The sequence below is a fragment of the Oncorhynchus mykiss genome, chromosome 25 (assembly GCF_057628025.1).
Source record: "Oncorhynchus mykiss isolate SJ-2025 chromosome 25, ASM5762802v1, whole genome shotgun sequence".
Classification (NCBI taxonomy): domain Eukaryota; kingdom Metazoa; phylum Chordata; class Actinopteri; order Salmoniformes; family Salmonidae; genus Oncorhynchus; species Oncorhynchus mykiss.
This window is the reverse complement of record NC_143046.1, coordinates 62,557,475-62,578,014: the sequence shown is the minus strand read 5'-3', so window position 1 is coordinate 62,578,014 and position 20,540 is coordinate 62,557,475. Positions and strand designations below refer to the sequence as shown.

Below are 20,540 nucleotides of genomic sequence, written 5' to 3'. Positions count from 1 at the left end.
TTTAGTTTTACTTGTATTTAAGAGCAGTTGGAGGCCACGGAAGGAGAGTTGTATGGCATTGAAGCTTGCCTGGAGGGTTGTTAACACAGTGTCCAAAGAAGGGCCGGAAGTATACAGAATGGTGTCGTCTGCGTAGAGGTGGATCAGAGACTCACCAGCAGCAAGAGCGACCTCATTGATGTATACAGAGAAGAGAGTCGGTCCAAGAATTGAACCCTGTGGCACCCCCATAGAGACTGCCAGAGGTCCGGACAACAGACCCTCAGATTTGACACACTGAACTCTATCAGAGAAGTAGTTGGTGAACCAGGCGAGGCAATCATTTGAGAAACCAAGGCTGTTGAGTCTGTCGATGAGGATGTGGTGATTGACAGAGTCGAAAGCCTTGGCCAGATCAATGAATACGGCTGCACAGTAATGTTTCTTATCGATGGCGGTTAAGATATCGTTTAGGACCTTGAGCGTGGCTGAGGTGCACCCATGACCAGCTCTGAAACCAGATTGCATAGCAGAGAAGGTATGGTGAGATTCAAAATGGTCGGTAATCTGTTTGTTGACTTGGCTTTCGAAGACCTTAGAAAGGCATGGTAGGATAGATATAGGTCTGTAGCAGTTTGGGTCAAGAGTGTCCCCCCCTTTGAAGAGGGGGATGACCGCAGCTGCTTTCCAATCTTTGGGAATCTCAGACGACACGAAAGAGAGGTTGAACAGGCTAGTAATAGGGGTGGCAACAATTTCGGCAGATAATTTTAGAAAGAAAGGGTCCAGATTGTCTAGCCCGGCTGATTTGTAGGGGTCCAGATTTTGCAGCTCTTTCAGAACATCAGCTGAATGGATTTGGGAGAAGGAGAAATGGGGAAGGCTTGGGCGAGTTGCTGTTGGGGGTGCAGTGCTGTTGACAGGGGTAGGAGTAGCCAGGTGGAAAGCATGGCCAGCAGTAGAAAAATGCTTATTGAAATTTTCAATTATGGTGGATTTATCAGTGGTGACAGTGTTTCCTATCTTCAGTGCAGTGGGCAGCTGGGAGGAGGTGTTCTTATTCTCCATGGACTTTACAGTGTCCCAGAACTTTTTTGAGTTAGTGTTGCAAGAAGCAAATTTCTGCTTGAAAAAGCTAGCCTTGGCTTTTCTAACTGCCTGTGTATAATGGTTTCTAGCTTCCCTGAACAGCTGCATATCACGGGGGCTGTTCGATGCTAATGCAGAACGCCATAGGACGTTTTTGTGTTGATTAAGGGCAGTCAGGTCTGGGGAGAACCAAGGGCTATATCTGTTCCTGGTTCTAAATTTCTTGAATGGGGCATGTTTATTTAAGATGGTTAGGAAGGCATTTTTAAAAAATATCCAGGCATCCTCTACTGACGGGATGAGGTCAATATCCTTCCAGGATACTTCATTGAAGAATCCCTACTGTTGACCAATCACCGACAAAGGGGCGTAGAATTTGGCTACCAACTTTAGATTGCCTTGATTAAAAAAATGGCATGTGCACGAATAACCGAAGAAACCCTTGCCGAAGACCAAAACGTCACAAAATGCATCATAATATATGCATGAACTGTTCCGGCTGGGAAGCACGTGGACGCCTTAATGAGTGAGTGTGTGTGTGTGTGTGAGTGGCCTCAAGCAAGCACAGCTGTTTGTGTTTGGATGATGTGTTCTCTCTACTGTACTAGTGCCGTAGACTTCTCTAATGGGTGCGTGTTAAACTCGCTTAACCAGGTAAGTGTGCTGTACATACTGTGCTGTGTATATAATATGCTCTTATCATAAGAGCACCTTCAGCCAGCTCAACCAGATGCATACAGTATGTGCATCTGCATATAAGTGCTCTTACCGTACGAGCGCCTCAGGCTTGCTCAGCTGATTGTTGGGGATGCAGTTGTCTGTTGAGTCCCTGTGGGAGCCCGCTGCTGGACCCTTCCCCACTGCACACTTCTGCTTCTTCCCAGAGGAAGAGGAGGAAGGGGCGGACAAGGGGACGCTGCCGTTGGTGGAGCTGTGTCCGCGGGGCGAGGAGTTAATTGCGGTGTTGCCACTAGCGTTCTTGTAGTTTTTCGAGGAGGATGAGGAGGAGGAGCAGGAGGAAGAGGAGTTCTCCTCCTTCAGCAGCAGGTTCTCTGTGCTGCCCACCAGTTCTGTGGTCAGTCTCTTGTTGTTCATATGGTTCTCCATGTACTCTATCTCCTGGAGTTTAGAGTCTACCGATGACGGCAGGATGCTATTGTGTTGCTTCTTGGCCTCGCGGCCCTCTTTCCCTTTTTCTCTGTACTCCAGCTCCGGTAGCGGTGCTGGCGTCTTTTTACCGACAAGTGCCCCATTCTGTGAGACTGGGGCGGAGTCCACCTCAGATATTCCTTTAGCTGCTGCAGCTGAATGTAGGGTGAACGTCAGAAAGGAGAGAGATTAAATACAGTTGAAGTCAGAAGTTTACATACACCTTAGACAAATATATTTAAACTCAGTTTCACAAATCCTGACATTTAATCCTAGTAAAAATTCCCTGTCTTAGGTCAGTTTGGATCACCACTTTATTTTAAGAATGTGAAATGTCAGAATAATAGTAGAGAATGATATATTTCAAATTCCCAGTGGGTCAGAATTTTCATAAACTCAATTAGCATTTGGTAGCATTGCCTTTAAATTGTTTAACTTGGGTCAAACGTTTTGTGTAGCCTTCCACAAGCTTCCCACAATAAGTTGGCTGAATTTTGGCCCATTCCTCCTGACAGAGCTGGTGTAACTGAATCAGGTAGGCCTTTTTGCTCGCACACGCCTTTTCAGTTCTGCCTACACATTTTCTACAGGATTGAGGTCAGGGCTTTGTGATGGCCACTCCAAAACCTTGACTTTGTTGTTCTTAAGCCATTTTGCCACAACTTTGGAAGTATGCTTAGGGGTCATTGACCATTTGGAAGACCCATTTGCGACCAAGCTTTAACTTCCTGACTGATGTCTTGAGATGTTGCTTCAATATATCCACATAATTTTCCTCCCTCATGAAGCCATCTATTTTGTGAAGTGCACCAGTCCATCCTGCAGCAAAGCACCCCCACAACATGATGCTGCCACCCCCGTGCTTCACGGTTGGGATGGTGTTCTTCGGCTTGCAAGCCTCCCCCTTTTTCCTCCAAACATAACGATGGTCATTATGGAAAAACAGTTCTGTTTTTGTTTTATCAGACCAAAGGACATTTCTCCAAAAAGTACTATCTTTGTCCCCATGTGCAGTTGCTTTTTTTAATGGCGGTTTTGGAGCAGTGGCTTCTTCCTTGCTGAGCGGCCTTTCAGGTTATGTCGATATAGGACTCGTTTTACAGTGGATGTAGATACTTTTGTACCCGTTTCCTCAAGCATCTTCACAAGGTCCTTTGCTGTTGTTCTGGGATTGATTTGCACTTTTCACACCAAAGTATGTTCATCTCTAGGAGACAGAACGTGTCTCCTTCCTGAGCGGTATAACGGCTGTGTGGTCCCATAGAGTTTATACTTGCGTACTATTGTTTGTACAGATGAACCTGGTACCTTCAGGCGTTTGGAAATTGCTCCCAAGGATGAACCAGACTTGTGGAGGTCTACAATTTTTTTTCCTGAGGTCTTGGCTGATTTCTTTTGATTTTCCCATGGAGTGCCCATGAAATATATCCACAGGTACACCTCCAATTGACTCAAATTATGTCAGCCAGCCTATCAGAAGCTTTTAAAGCCATGACATAATTTTCTGGAATTTTGGGGAAAAATTACTTACTTAAAAGTAGATGTCCTAACTGACTTAACCAAAAACATAGTTTGTTAGCAAGACATTTGTGGAGGGGTTGAAAAACGAGTTTCAATGACTCCAACCTAAGTGTATGTAAACTTCCGACTTCACCTGTACATATTTATTAGGAATCGGACAATCACTTGGATCATCACTTGAACCACATCCTTTTCTAATGGTATCTGGAGCATCTGTTGCAAGGCATGCGTGCATCTCACCTTCCTCCGCTTCCCTCTCTTGTCTCTGTAGCATCTGTTGCTCTGGGGGCAGGGCCTGTTGCAGGAGCTGCATGTAGAACTCATTCTCCTTCTGCACCTCCTTCTGCTTTCTTAAGCGCATTTTATAGCTGACGTAGCTCTTGAAGCCAAAGCCCAGCGTCACCACTGGGTAGCCAATGCTACAGAGAGATCGATCGAGAACAAAGTTCAGACAACTCATCCTGCCTGATGTATCCAAGACAAACTGGTTCACAAGTTGAGACGGCGGCAGGGTAGCCTAGTGGTTAGAGCGGAAGGTTGCAAGTTCAAACCCCTGAGCTGACAAGGTACAAATCTGTCGTTCTGCCCCTGAACAGGCAGTCATTGAAAATAAGAATTTGTTCTTAACTGACTTGCCTAGTTAAATAAAGGTAAAATAAAAAAATTTAAAAAAGCATAGGTACTATGAAAAAAAGCCTGGAGATGAACATCACTGCCGTATGTAAAGCTAGAGGAATTACATGCCTTAATATCCTGCATTACTACATAACAGCGCGTAATACATGCCATCTAAATCCACTTAGAGGTCTTTAAGAGTACTTAGATTATAAATGGTGTGTATGACCTTACAGATCTGGGTCAGAAATATTCCCTAAACCCCATCTTAGAAGATCATATTTTTCATAATTCTACACAATGAATGAAACCAGCATGTAATCGTGTTCTCTTTTTGAGCTTGGGGGATATCTAGCAGTCATTACTTGTACATTATGCCTAACAAGCAGAAATATTGTTTTCTGAAAGTCAATGGGGCAGAACAATCCCATCCCCTGCTTGGCCTGTGGGTCTAAGAAGGATTCTTCCTCACGGATAGCCTACACACAGACCTGCCTCCAGAGCTTGGACAAAAACTTGACTTAAAGGAAAATTCCACCAATCTGGCCCAGATTTCTATATTTTGAATGCTACATATCTTGAAATCTTAATTGCTGACATGCAAAACATGTTGGGACTATATCAACAATGGACTAATGAAACAAATACCAAAATATTTTTTGGGGGTGGAGATTTCCTTTAACAACTTACCAATGGGCAGCAAATGGGCGACACAAGTCGACATGGAAGTTCTTCAGGTCTTTGAATCTGATGGCTGCCTCGATGTACACAAATAGTATCCAAAGAGACACTGTGGGGAGACAGACCCCTCTTTCTGTGAAAGCAACAAAAAAAAAAAGAGGTGTGAGAACAGAAAATAGACTACTGGTCATGATAATCACACAACTACATGCGTCAAGATACAGTGCCTTCAGAATGTATTCACATCCCTTGACTTTTTCCATTTTTTGTTACGTTAAAGCCAGAATTGAACATGGATTAAATTCACAGGCCTACACACACACACAATACCACATGTCAAAGTGGAATAAGGTTTTATACATTTTTACAAATTAATAAAAAATGAAACGCTGAAATGTCTTGAGTCAATAAGTATTCAACCCCTTTGTTATGGGAAGCCTAAATAAGTTCAGGAGTAAAAAAAAAACATAAGTTACATAGACTAACTGCAATAGTGTTTTTCGTGATTATTGAATGACTACCTCATCTCTGCTGCTCTGTACCCCACACATAAAGATAATTGTAAGGTCCCTCAGTCAGGCAGTGAATTCCAAACACAAAGACCAGGGAGGTTCTCCCAATGCCTAGCAAATTAGGGCACCTATTGGTGCAGACATTGAATATCCCTTTGAGCATGGTGAAGTTATTAACACTTTGGATGCTGTATCGATACACACGTTCACTATAAAGATACAGCTGTCCTTTCTAACTCAGTTGCCAGAGAGACGGGAAACCACTCAGGAATTTCAACATGAGGACAATGGTGACTTTAAAACAGTTAGAGTTTAATGGCTGTGATAGGAGAAAACTGAGGATGGATGAACAACATTGTAGTTACTCCACAATACTAACTAATTGACAAAGTGATTGTTAAGGACTGGGGAGGTTTTCAGGATAAAAAAAAACAAAACAATGAGCAAAGCACATTGAACACATGGTTCAGTCTGCTTTCCAACAGACACTGGGAGATGAATTCACCTTTCAGCAGGACAATAACCTAAAACACAAGGCCAAATCTACACTGAAGTTGCTTACCAAGAAGACTGTCAATGTTCCTGAATGGTTGAGTTACAGTTTTGACCTAAATCTGCTTGAAAATCTATTGCCATACCTGATAATGGTTGTCTATTAATGATTAATAACCAATTAGACAGAGCTTGAAGAATTTGGCAGATTTGGCAAATGTAGCACAATCCAGTTGTGGAAAGCACTTCGAGTCTTATCCTCATCCCTTTTTTACAAAATGTCCACTTTGACAGAGTATTTTGTGTAGATCATTGACAAAAAAATGAAAATTACATCAATTTTAATCCCACTTTGTAACAACAAAATGTGGGAAAGGTCAAGGAGTGTGAATACTTTCTGAAAGCACGGTACATGGTCAAGATAACCACATGTCCACATGAAAAATATCCATGCAGGCCTACTTCCTCCAAACATGAAACAAGGTTTTACATTGTGGTCAGCAAAGCAGCCTCCCACAAGAACACAAACATCACAACAGCAACAGGGTAGATCAGCTTTTGAGTGACAAGTACAAAGTGAGACAGACACACACACAACCACAAAAGGACAGCTTTTCAGTGAGGCATACAAAAAAAACAAAGAGCTCTCCAGAGCTAACATGACTCAATGTGTGATTGTTGGCTGAGACAGCAAGCCAGCCCCCTTTACCATGTCTGATCCCTCACAGTACGTTCAAACAACCCACTGGCTTTATGGAAAAGTCTCGGGCCAACTATAATTACATCAGCAGCAGGACAAACAGAATCAGTGGATAGAGAATAGATAACCCCTGTCCATTGTCTCATGGGCAGAAATAACCACAGGCACATTCACCAACACAGGGTAGTGAATAATGAATGTGTATTAAAGATGCACTATGCAGAAATCGCTTCACCATTTCATGGCTGTAAAAATTCTAATAATTCACCAAATTTCAATTGAGGTGACAAAAAGGTAAGTATAGTGTAGAGAATCATTGTACCACCTAAACCGCTGTGAAATATATTTTCAATAACCAAAAATATTTTATTTTCAACTGTTTGAAGCTGGTGTACAAAACGGAAAGTAAATAAGACAAAAAAAACTCAACTTAAAAACGAGAAGTATTGAAACGGCACACAAAGAACAGATTTGCAGCTTCTTCAATGAGAATGACATGCATAACACACATTTCTATGTGAATTTGGTGGGTCGCCCAAAAAGTTACATGTTGCAGCTTTAATACTCCAATGACAAAATAATGTATTATTACTCATTTATGCTTTAAGATTAAAATGTCAAATATGGCATTAATCCTTCCTCTAAATGACCCTTCTATGGTTAACATTTTGTGGAAAACCCCAAATCATGGTATTTTTTCATTTTTGAAGAGTCACCCTCCTGTGAAACTCCTGTCACCAGTCCCATTTCTTTACAGCTAGGCTTAAATAGTGCAATACAGGGATCATATCACGAGGTTGGTGGCACCTTAATTGTGGAGGACGGGCTCGTGGTAATGGCTGGAGCGGAATGGTATCAAATATCAATCAAATCAAATGCCATTCCATTTAATCCGTTCCTCAGCAGCCTCCGCTGGATGATAACCACACACTAATTCACTGTAATCACTAAGCTATTTTCCTTGTTAAAAAGGCAGGTGAATAGGAAGAGAGCTTACCTGTATGCCACACGTACTGCACCCACACGTAGGTACTGGCAGCAAAGAACAGCCATTGTACAGGGATGAAGAGCAGGCATATGATGTCGGAGGTAAACGCCACACACACAAAGAACACTGAAAACGCCTGGAAGAATGGAGACACGAGTGGGGTTAGTAGGAGCTCTGCAAAAAGGCAGAAAAATACATCGCTCCAAACAACCAGAGAGATGTGGAGAATATGTGACCCACATTACAATTTTTCATTGTGTGATGATTAAATTGGCAATTAAATGCAACAACATATCTGCAAAAGACATCAAAGCCCAATCAATGACTTAGTAGTCACCTCTAGAGAATTGGAGGGGAATAACATTATGTAAATATTTTGAAAACATAGCCGCACTAGTGCAGGACTCAGATCTTGTTCTGCAGAGGCTCCATAGACCTACTCTCCTCGTCTATACCACAGATCGGTCAGGCCAACCCAGGACACAGCCAGAAACTCACCAGCCCCTGGTATCTGAAGGAGTCGTACACACTTCTGATGAACAGCCAGAAGGGCCACAGGTACTCAAACCTGAACTCGAGCACAAAGTCTGCCAGTAGTACCAGTGCCCACACCACCAGGAACTTCAGGTACAGGAAGGTACTGGAGAAGAAAGAAATGTATGAGTTTTAACATGTCCAATGCCACAACCAGCCACAGACTGTTCTCTATGCTACTGTCAGGCAACCGGTACCAGCGCATCAGGACTTGGACCAACAGGCTCAGAGACAGCATCCATCTCCAAGCAATTAAGACTTAGCTAATCAATAGCAACTCAGACTGTATGGACTATTTCCATTGACTACCTGCACTGGCTATATGCACTCAAAAAGTCCACACACACTACTTAGTATTACGCATGCTGATGCCTAGTCACTTTACATCTGCCTACATGTACACATGCTACTATTACCACATATCCCTTCACATTGATATGATAATGCTAATCCTTGTATATACACAGTATAGCTTCATTCTTGTGTCTTTTATAGGCCTGACTCCATTTAGTCAACTGGTCGAGTGTTTGGTCGACCAAGAATTCTTTAGGTCGAGCAGTATCCCACCCCCACAAAAAAATGTGTCCATGGTGTACAAGACACCTGTCGGATTAAAGACGGTCTGAGTGGACTAATCCATTGTGGAGGCCGTGGGGTTGGCACAGTCCATCGCTCACTTAAAATTAGGGCAGATTTGGGCCAAATTAGAGTTGGCTCAAATGGAATTCTCAAATTCTAGCTGGATCAAGGGAAACCCGGGCCAACGCTGCCAGCTCAATTAGAATTTGGGGTGGTGACGCAGTTACTATGCAACCATCAAGCTGACCGTTGGTGGATTTTTTATGTATTTAACCTTTACTTAACCAGGTAGGCAAGTTGAGAACAAGTTCTCATTTACAATTGCGACCTGGCCAAGATAAATCAAAGCAGTTCGACACATACAACAACACAGAGTCACATGGAGTAAAACAAACATACAGTCAATAATACAGTAGAAAAATAAGTCTATATACAATGTGAGCTAGTGAGGTGAGATCAGGGAGGTCAAAGCAAAAAAAAGGCCATGGTGGTGAAGTAAATACAATATAGCAAGTAAAACATTGGAATGGTTGATTTGCAGTGGAAGAATGTGCAAAGTAGAGAGAAATAATGGGGTGCAAAGGAGCTAAATAAATAAATAAATAAATAAATAAAATACAGTAGGGAAAGAGGTAGTTTTTTGGGCTAAATTGTAGATGGGCTATGGGGATGGGGATGGGGATGGGGAGATAAGTGTTTCCAGTTTCAGAGATTTTTGTAGAACGTTCCAGTCATTGGCAGCAGAGAACTGGATGGAGAGGCGGCCAAAAGGAAGAATTGGTTTTGGGGTGACCAGTGAGATATACCTGCTGGAGCGCGTGCTACAGGTGGGTGCTGCTATGGTGACCAGCAAGTTGAGATAAGGGGGGGGACTTTACCTAGCAGGGTCTTGTAGATGACCTGGAGCCAGTGGGTTTGGCGACGAGTATGAAGCGAGGGCCAGCCAACGAGAGCGTACAGGTCGCTAACACAACGTTAGCTAGCTTGTCTGGGCTTGTTACTGTTAGCTAACAAATGGACAAGCAGTACTGCATTAGTCAGACATGACACAAATTACTACCATAGCTGGATCCTTCGTTCATTTTTGTACTACACAATACAAACTTTTATGAGAAGTCAGCCCTCGAATGCTAACTACCCACCTACCGTTAGCTAGCAAATCAGAGTTGAAACAAGCTAGCTAGCTAGCTAACGTGAGCCAGCAGAAATTTCAGCTGGCCAGTCCATATTGAAAGCTAGATCATATCAAAGTCTGGTTTGCTTGGTCAGCTCGCTAATAGCTAATGCCATGGTAAGCAAGGTAGGAATTAACCTAGCTAGCTAGCCTGTTATGCTAGCAGTGATGCTACCCGTTTAGCTAGCTAACATCAGCAAGCTAAATACATGGCTCTGAGTCTGGCTGGCACTGGCAGGACTATGGGGCAAAATAAATTCAACATCTTGATAGCTAGCAACATTGGCGAGGCCAGCTGCAGTCACATATTGGCTACCTAGCATCATTTCTAATTTCAGGGGGAAGTGGAAATTCAATTTGAGCTAGCCCACCAAGGCCAGCCCAACCTGGGTTGACTTCAAAGTGCCAATGGAAACGGGGCTTAAGACATGTGCTACTGAAATTGTAAATGGTTACATTACATAAGAACAAAACGGTGCAACACTAATACAAATATTTTCAACTCAGCAAAAAAAGAAACGTCCCCTCACAGTCAACTGTGTTAAAATAAAAAGTAACAGTCAATGCAGCTGGTGGCCACACCAGATACTAAGTACTGCAGTGCATCTCCTCCTCATGGACTGCACCAGATTTGCCAGGTCCTGCTGTGAGATGTTACCCCACTCTTCCACCAAGGCACCTGCAAGTTCCCAGACATTTCTGGGGGATATGGCCCTAGCCCTCACCCTCCGATCCAACAGGTCCCTGACATGCTCAATGGGATAGAGATCCGAGCTCTTCCCTGGCCATGGCAGAACACGGACATTCCTGGCTTGCAGGAAATCATGCACAGAACGAGCAGTATGGCTGGTGGCATTGTCATGCTGGAGAGTCATGTCAGGATGAGCCTGCAGGAAGGGTACCACATAAGGGAATGACATCCTCCTTCCTGTAACGCATAGCATTGAGATTGCAGGCAATGACAACAAGCTCAGTCCAATGATGCTGTGACACACTGCCACAGACCATGACGGACCCTCCACCTCCAAATCAATCCCGCTCCAGAGTACAGGCCTGGGTGTAACGCTCATTCCTTAGACCATAAACGCGAATCCAACCATCACCCCTGGTGAGACAAAACCGCTACTCGTCAGTGAAGAGCACTTTTTGCTAGTCCTGTCTGGTCCAGCGACGGTGGGTTTGTGCCCATAGGTGACATTGTTGCCGGTGATGTCTGGTGAGGACCTGCCTTACAACAGGCCTGCAAGCCCTCAGTCCAGCCTCTCTCAGCCTATAGCGGACAGTCTGAGCACTGATGGAGGGATTGTGCGTTCCTGGTGTAACTCAGGCAGTTGTTGTTGCCATTCTGTACCTGTCCCACAGGTGTGATGTTGATGTACCGATCCTGTGCAGGTGCTGTTACATGTGATCTGCCACGGCGAGGACAATCAGCTGTCCGTCCTGTCTCCCTGTAGCGCTGTCTTAGGCGTCTCACAGTACGGATTGCAATTTATTTCCCTGGCCACATCTGCCGTCCTCATGCCTCCTTGCAGCATGCCTAAGGCAAGTTCACGCAGATGAGCAGGGACCTTGGGCATCTTTCTTTTGGTGTTTTTCCAGAGTCAGTGGAAAGGCCCCTTTTGTGTCCTAAGCTTTCATAACTGTGACCTTAATTACCGTCTGTAAGCTGTTAGTGTCTTAACGACCATTCCACAGGTGCATGTTCATTAAATTGTTTATGGTTCATTGAACAAGCATGGGAAACAGTGTTTAAACCCTTTACAATGAAGATCTGTGAAGTTATTTGGATTTTTATGAATTATCTTTGAAGGAGGGTCCTGAAAAAGGGACGTTTCTTTTTTTGCTGAGTTTATAACAAATGCGCTTTCTCCCGCATTAGGTAGTGGTCACTGTCCGCGGTTCTGAAACATTGTGCTGTTGAATTGCCGCCTTTTAATAAACCATGTTGCTATCTGCATAAAAGCCATGTTACCCAGCATATTGGTGTTGAGAACAATTCGGAGTCAGCAGTGGAGTTACGAGATGAGAAAAACAGCCCTTGCCTTCAATGTCTGAGAAACGTGATGAGAGAGGAAACCAACTTAATTAGGTCTGTAATCAACAGCCTAACTGTTAAATGTGCCTGGATTTATAAATCAGCCATATATACAATTGAGGTCAGAAGTTGACATAAACAGAGTTTAAATGTATTTGGCTATGGTGTTTCTCAATTCCTGACATTTAATCCTAGTAAAAATGTGCTGTTTTAGGTCAGTTAGGATCACCACTTTATTTTAAGAATGTGAAATGTCAGAATAATAGTAGAAAGAATGATTTATTTCAGCTTATTTCTTTCAATCACATTCCCAGTGGGTCAGAAGTTTACATACACTGAATTAGTATTTGGTAGCATTGCCTTTAAATTGTTTAACTTGGGTCAAACGTTTTGGGTAGCCTTCCACAAGCTTCCCACAATAAGTTGGCTGAATTTTGGCCCATTCCTCCTGACAGAGCTGGTGTAACTGAGTCAGGTTTGTAGGCCTCTTTACTTGTACACGCTTTTTCAGTTCTGCCCACACATTTTCTACAGGATTGAGGTCAGGGCTTTGTGATGGCCACTCCAATACCTTGACTTTGTTGTCCTTAAGCCATTTTGCCACAACATTGGAAGTATTCTTGGGGTCCATGTCCATTTGGAACACACATTTGCGACCAAGCTTTACCTTCCTGACTGATATCTTGATGTTGCTTCAATATATCCACAAAAATGTCCAACCTCATGATGACATCTATTTTGAAGTGCACCAGTCCCTCCTACAGCAAAGCACCCCCGCAACATGATGCTGCCACCCCCGTGCTTCACGGTTGGGATGGTGTTCTTCGGCTTGCAAGCATCCCCCTTTTTCCTCCAAACATAACGATGGTCATTATGGCCAAACAGTTCTATTTTGTTTCCATCAGACCAGAGGACATTTCTCCAAAAAGTACAATATTTGTCCCCATGTGCAGTTGCAAGCCGTAGTCTGGCTTTTTAATGGCGGTTTTGGAGCAGTGGCTTCTTCCTTGCTGAGCGGCCTTTCAGGTTATGTCGATATAGGACTCGTTCTACTGTGGATATAGATACTTTTGTACCCGTTTCCTCCAGCATCTTCACAAGGTCCTTTGATGTTGTTCTAGGATTGATTTGCACTTTTCGCACAAAAGTATGTTCATCTCTAGGAGACAGAACGTGTCTCCTTCCTGAGCAGTACGACAGCTGCGTGGTCCCATGGTGTTTATACTTGCATACTATTGTTTGTACAGATGAACATGGTCCCTTGAGGCGTTTGGAAATTGCTCCCAAGGATGAACCAGACTTGTGGAGGTCAACAATTTGAGGTCTTGGCTGATTTCTTTTGATTTTCCCATGATTTCAAACAAAGAGGTACTGAGTTTGAAGGTAGGCCTTGAAATACATCCACAGGTACACCTCCAATTGACTCAAATGATGTCAATTAGCCTATCAGAAGCTTCTAAAGCCATGACATTTCCTGGAATTTTCCAAGCTGTTTAAAGGCACAGTCAACTTACGTGTATGTAAACTTCTGACCCACTGGAATTGTGATAGGTCTGTAAACAATTGTTGGAAAAATTACTTGTGTCATGCACAAAGTAATGTCCTAACAGACTTGCCAAAAGTATAGTTTGTGAACAAGAAATTTGTGGAGTGGTTGAAAAACAAGTTAATGACTCCAACCTAAGTGTATGTCAACGTCCGACTTCAACTGTGTGTGTGTAATATATAACAATTCCTTGTGCATTTTGCTATTTGCCTCATGACTCCTGCATACTTTGTTGAATATAAACTTTCTTTACCCAACCGTGGGACAGACGGTTTGTTCCCACACTCGGGACTCTGACTCTCTATTTGTTGCTACACAGACTTTTGGCCTCCCATCCTATTCTAACCACCTCTCACTGGCTTTGTATTCATGTTCCCTAATGAAATTGCTGTACAATATGATCTTGTTGCTATCTGATGCACATTCAGATGTCCTATGCCGTGTCTTGATTGTATTACTGTTGATGATATCTGGAAATGTACATGAACACCCTGGCCTATCTACTGTTGCTAGCCCCAATTCTGACTTGTGCTCTGATATCTGCTTCACTAATTTCTGCTCTCGTAAATGCCTGGGTTTTCTGCACGTTAGAACACTAGAAACGTATTACCTAAAATGGATACATTTAAAGTGTGGGTTCACAGCTCCAATCCAGATGTGTTGGTCTTTACTGAGACGTGGTTAATGAAGAGTGTTCAGATCTTCCAAAAGGTGGAGGAGTGGCAATCTTTACCAAGGATCACCTTCAGTGCTCGGTTGTCTCCACCAAGTCTGTCCCCAAACAATTTGATTTGCTGGTTTTAAAACTTTCAAATAGCTCTTTGTTGACTATTGCTGGGTGGTATCGTCCTACATCAGCACCGGCCTGTACACTACCTGTCCTAATCTCTCTTCTGGCCCCTTTCACTAAGTCTGAATTTGCCCTGCTTGGTTACCTAAACTGGGACATGCTTAAACCACCTGACCAAGTCCTAAAGCAATGGGACTATTTTTCAGATTATTACCAATCCCACAAGGTATGACTCCAAACACCCAGAAAAGGCTACTCTACTCTATGTTATTCTCACAAATAATCCTAATAGGTATCAGTCTGGTGTTTTCTGTAATGACCTTAGTGATCACTGTTTTACAGCCTGTGTTCGTAATGGCTGCTCAATGAAACAACCTGTCCTGATTTGTCATAGACACTTGCTAAACAACTTTAATGAGCAAGCCTTCCTTCATGAACTAGCCTCTGTAAAATGGTATAGAATCAGCTTGATCCCCTCTGTCCAAGACACTTGGACCTTCTTTTTAAAATATTTTCCGTGGTATTGTTAAAAAAAATTCAATAAAGAAAAATGAGAACTAAAAAACAGGTTCAGCCCCTGGTTCGACCGTGATCTTGCAGAGTTACTCCACCTCAAGAATTGCATTTGGCGAAAGGCTCGGCACACGCATGTTCAGGCTAACTGGATCTCGTTCAGGAAAATTTTAAATAAGTGCATCAGGCTAACCGGAAGGTCAAAGTTAGTTACTTTAAGGAGCAATTCTCTCTGTGGGTCTAACCCAAATAAGTTCTGAGAAACGGTTAAAGACCTAGAGAATTAACCCTCACCCTCACAGCTGCCCATGTCCCTTAATGTTGATGATGTGGTTGTTACTGACAAGAAGCAAATGTCTGAGCTCTTTAAATCACCACTTCATTAAGTCAGGATTCCTATTTGACTCAGCCATGCCTCCTTGCCTGTCAAACATTTTCTCATCTACCACCCATTTGAATGAGACTATCACCGATGCTTCTCCCTCTTTTTCCCCTGCCCCGCTACAAAGTTACTCCATGCAGGCAGTCACTGAGTCCGAGGTGCTAAAGGAGCTCCTTAAACTTGACCACAAAAAAAAACATCTGGCTCAGATTGTTTAGACCCTTTCTTCTTTAAGGTCGCTGCCCCTATCATTGCCAAGCCTGTCTCTCCTTTCTGGGGAGGTTCCCATTGCTTGGGAACCAGCCACGGTGCATCCTTTATTTAAAGGAGGAGATCAAGCTGATCCTAACTGTTATAGGCCTATTTCTATTTTGCCCTGTTTATCGAAGGTGTTGGAAAAACTTGTCAATAATCAACTGACTGGCAATCTTGATGTCTATAGTATTCTCTCGGGTATGCAATCTGGTTTCCGCTCAGGTTATGGATGTGTCACTGCAACCTTAAAGGTCCTCAATGATGTCACCACTGCCCTTGATTCTAAACAATGTTCTGCTATCTTTATTGATTTGGCCAAAGATTTTGATACGGTAGATCATTCCATTCTTGTGGAGCGGCTAAGGAGTATTGGTGTCTCTGAGGGGTCTTTGGGCTGTTTTGCTAACTACCTCTCTCAAAGAGTGCAGTGTATAAAGTAAAAAAAAATCTGCTGTCTCAGCCACTGCCTGTCACCAAGGGAGTATACCACGCTCTTCTCAATTTACAACAACAACATAGCTTCCTACTGCCTGAGCTCTCATTTATATGCAGATGATACAGTCTGATATTCAGCTGGGCCCTCCCCGGATTTTGTGTTAAATGCTCTACAACAAAGCTTTTAGTGTCCAACAAGCTTTCTCTACCCTTAACCTTGTTCTGAACACCTCCAAAACAAAAAGGTAATGTGGTTTGGGAAGAAGAATGCCCCTCCTCCCACAGGTGTGATTACTACCTCTGAGGGTTTAGAGCTTGAGGTAGTCCCCACATACAACTACTTGGGAGAATGGCTAGACGGTGCACTGTCCTTCTCTAAGCACATATGAAAGTTGCAGGCTAAAGTTAAATCTATACTTGGTTTCCTCTATCATAAATCGCTCCTCTTTCACCCCAGCTGCCAAACTAACCCTGATTCAGATGACCATCCTACCCATGCTAGATTATGGAGACATAATTTATAGATCGGCAGGTAAGGGTGCTCACGAGCAGCTAGATGTAGGACACATCACATCACATCACTGCACTCTATACTCCTCTGTAAACTTGTCATCTCTGTATACCAGTCGCAAGACCCACTGGTTAATGCTTACTTTTAAAACCCTCTTAGGCCTCACTCCCCACTATCTGAGATATCTACTGCAGCCCTCATCTTCCACATACAACACCCGTTCTGCCAGTAACATTATGTTAAAGGTCCACAAAGCACACACATCCCTGGGTTGCTCGTCTTTTCAGTTTGCTGCAGCTAGCAACTGGAACGAGCTGCAACAAACACTCAAACGGGACAGTTTTATCTCCATCTCTTCATTCAAAGACTCAATCATGGACACTCTTACTGACAGTTGTGGCTGCTTTGTGTGATGTATTGTTGTCTCTACCTTATTGCCCTTTGTGCTGTTGTCTCTGCCCAATAATGTTTGTACCATGTTGTTGTTATGTTGGGTTGCTACCATGCTGTGTTATGTGTTGCTGCCTTGCTATGTTGTTGTCTTTGGTCTCTCTTTATGTAGTGTCTCTTGTTGTTATGTGTGTTTTTGTCCTATATTTTTATTGTATTTTTTAAATCCCAGGCCCCTGTCCCCACAGGAGGCCTTTTTGTAGGCCATCATTGTAAATAAGAATGTGCTCTTAACTGACTTGCCTAGTTAAATAAAAAGGTTAAATAAAATAAATAAATACAATTTAAAAAACTGTTCGGGCAGGAGAAGCTGGTCCTCTCCTGAATGGCTCTCGCTGTAGGATTGTATGAATACACAGTTTTGAAGTCAAATGGTTTGGCTTACAGCAGAATCGGGGAGCTCGGACCTAGGCGGAGAAGAAGATCAGAGTCTACCCAGACCTGAGTGCCGAACTGCTAAGGCGAGGGCCACCTACAATGAGGTGAGGTCCCAGCTACACAAGCCAAATCTGAGATGCGGTTTCATTTGCCCGGAAAAACAAATCTTGACCTTCCAGAACAACATACATGTTCTCAAGACTTGAGAATCACATCAAACCCAAAACATAAGGGCATGAGTCAACAGATATAACCCCATTATGACTGGCTTAATATTCAGGTATGCTTATCCATCCACAATCACCTAGCCTAGTCTATGGCTATGATGCTGCCCTCAGCATTAGAAAATGGATGTTTCCCAAAATGCATACTACAGTGCTCCGAGCACGCAAATTGGAGCCCAGGAGGGTCGGAGTAGGAGTCCAAATCAAAGTATGCGAAACGGAGCATGGAGGGCACTTCTCAAATGCGTACTCCGTTTGGACATATTTTAAAGCATGCATTGATGCACATACACGCATCATTGTAATATTGTTCTATTATACATTTGGTATTGTAGATATGTAGTAGTGTAATGTTATATGATGTACTGTTTTATATTTTGTTTTGTCTGTGATGTAAGTGTCTTGGTGGGTTTGAACCCCAGGAAGAGTAGCTGCTGCCTTGGCAGCTCCTTAATAAATACAAATATGCCAATTTTTCACAATAACACCTTGCTATCTGGAGGGCGGCTTTTTGTGGAATTCGTACCCCTGCCAATATCATGGGTGTGAGAACCTTCCACGATTTGAAAGACATTACCAGGCAACTCCCTTTTCCTATATTTACAACTTAAGTCAGCTATGCAAGCTTATGGAGTCCCATGAAATACCAAACTACCAAACCACCCAATGATGGGATTTAGAAATAAATTATCTGGGCTCCCGAAAGAACTGATCTTTATAATATATAAACAACTTTTGGAAAGAGCATATTCTAGGCTAGCCATTAAAAAAGGATGGTCCACAGATCTCAGTGAATCTGAACAACCCTTTACTTGGAACAGAATATGGAAAAATATGATCTTGGCATCTCGTAATAATCTGAACCATCCTTTAATATATTAAAAAATGTCAAGACTATTTAACACCAAGGAAACATTTCACAATGAAATTGGCCCCAACTCCCAACTGTTCACTGTGTCCCCTAAATTAGGTAGGCACATTCTTTCATAGAACGTGGGAGTGCAGTGCAGTTAATTCATTCAGTTGGAAAATTCATTTTGAAGTGCATGAATGTAAATATTAAATTCTTTGCATCTACTATGTGTTAGTTAACCATGATAGCTCTTTGAAAATCGCTCTATTAAATCAGAGAAGATTACTGCTGGCAGGCAGCACTGCCGCAAAAATGATGTTGGCTCTTAGATGGCAAACACCTCACTCTCCCAATGCGCCAGTGGATAGTTACTATAAGAAGTTACAACATAATTATCAACAGTGAGAATGAATGATGCTAGTCAAGGAACAAATATACTTCACTCTGTAAAGACTAATTTCAGCTAAAGTTGGGCATTAGCTAAGATTATTATTTACAGTTACAGAGCTTAATGGCTATGATAGGAGAAAACTGAGGAGAGAGAGAGAAAGAGACTTCAGAAAGTATTCACACCACTTGACATTTTGTTGTTACAGCCAGAATTTAAAATTGATTAAATTGAGATTTATCACTGGCCTACACACAATAACCCACAATGTCAAAGCTGAATTGTGTTTTTCAAAATGTATACAAATTAATTAACAACAAAAAGCTGAAATGTCTTGAGTCAATAAGTACTCAACACCTTTGTTATGGCAAGCCTAAATAATTCAGGAGTAAAAATGTACTTAAAAGTCACAAATTGCATGGACTCGCTGTGTGCAATAATAGTGTAAGGCAGGGCTGCCCAACCCTGTTCCTGGAGATCTACCATCCTGTGGGTTTTCAGTCCAACCCTAATTTAACATACCTAATTCTACTAATTAGCTGCTCAACAAGACCTTAACTAGCTGTATCAGATATGCTAAATTAGGGTTGGACTGAAAACCTACAGGACAGAAAGAGGGTTGGGCAGCCCTGGTGTAAGGTCTCTCAGTCAAGCAGTACATTTCAAACACAGATTCAACCAGAGACCAGGGAGGTTTTCCAATGCCTCACAAAGGGCACCTATTGGTAGATGGGTAAAATAAAATAAAAACAGACATTGAATATCCCTTTGAGCATGGTGAAGTTATTAATTACACTTTGGATGGTGTAGCATTAAACACAGTCACTACAAAGATACAGGCGTCCGCCATAACTCAGTTGCCAGAGAGGTAGGAAACCACTCAGGGATTTCACAATGAGGCCGATGGTGACATTAAAACAGTTACAGAGTTGAATGGCTGTGATAGAAAACCGTGGATGGATTACCATTGTAGTTACTCCACAATTAAGGATGTTAACATTTGACCAGTCATGCTTATCAGTCTATGGGTTCATTTGTATAATTTTGTGGAATTAAATTTGTGTATTTTCGTTAGTTGTCACGCATCTTATTTATTATAAGCGCACATCACATAGAGCATTCCAGTGCATAGGCTTTAGCCTGCTGACCGTTGACTTTCAGCACATCACCCACCACTTTGCAATGTGAGCTTGAGGCAATACAAATTTTAAAAACTAAAATGTTAAAAAACCTAAATGTTTTCCTTCACTACAAATAATGAGGCATGTCTTACCTTGCTTCAAAGTAGCCTTGTGAAAATCCAGCCATAGAAACTTGGAGGCAATTATTTTATGAAGACTTCCTCATGCCATTAACTAGCATTTCTCTCCTATTCTATTGGTTTTCATATCAACTTTCTTTCGCTGTCCAGATACCAAAGGCACAATCCTAGTCATATTGCCAAGTCATATTGCCAACCCAACCCATCATAGAGTGGAATCTAATAGTGAAAACTAAGTTTCTAAGTGAGATTTTCATCTCTGTCACATATGGAACCACTTGCATTCGGTGCGCTGTTCAGAAAGGTGTTTTCTGCTAACTGCATTTTGGCACATTTTTGAAAATAACGTTTTATTAACTACTAAATCACAGAAGTTGGACGTTCAATAATAGGCTGTAGCCATTTGACTGTAAGACAATAGGCTTGCTATTGTTGCATGTTTCCATTAAGCTCTTAATTAATGAAAAATGTCCAGTATGCATGCATAGTATCAGAGAGGAAGAGAC

The 20,540-nt window shown here is 42.5% G+C and overlaps 1 protein-coding gene across 1 annotated transcript in view; it reads right to left on the bottom strand.

Annotated features, from left to right (window-relative positions):
• maco1 (macoilin 1) overlaps positions 1 to 20,540 on the bottom strand; it is a 31,871-nt gene that overhangs the window by 7,076 nt on the left and 4,255 nt on the right. Inside the window, exons 2-6 of the mRNA XM_021584645.3 lie at positions 8,225 to 8,366; positions 7,736 to 7,862; positions 5,044 to 5,167; positions 3,979 to 4,157; positions 1,838 to 2,372 (exon numbers count right to left, since the gene is read on the bottom strand). Of these exons, the coding sequence (XP_021440320.2) occupies positions 1,838 to 2,372; positions 3,979 to 4,157; positions 5,044 to 5,167; positions 7,736 to 7,862; positions 8,225 to 8,366 (1,107 nt within the window). The remainder of the gene's footprint in view (positions 1 to 1,837; positions 2,373 to 3,978; positions 4,158 to 5,043; positions 5,168 to 7,735; positions 7,863 to 8,224; positions 8,367 to 20,540) is intronic.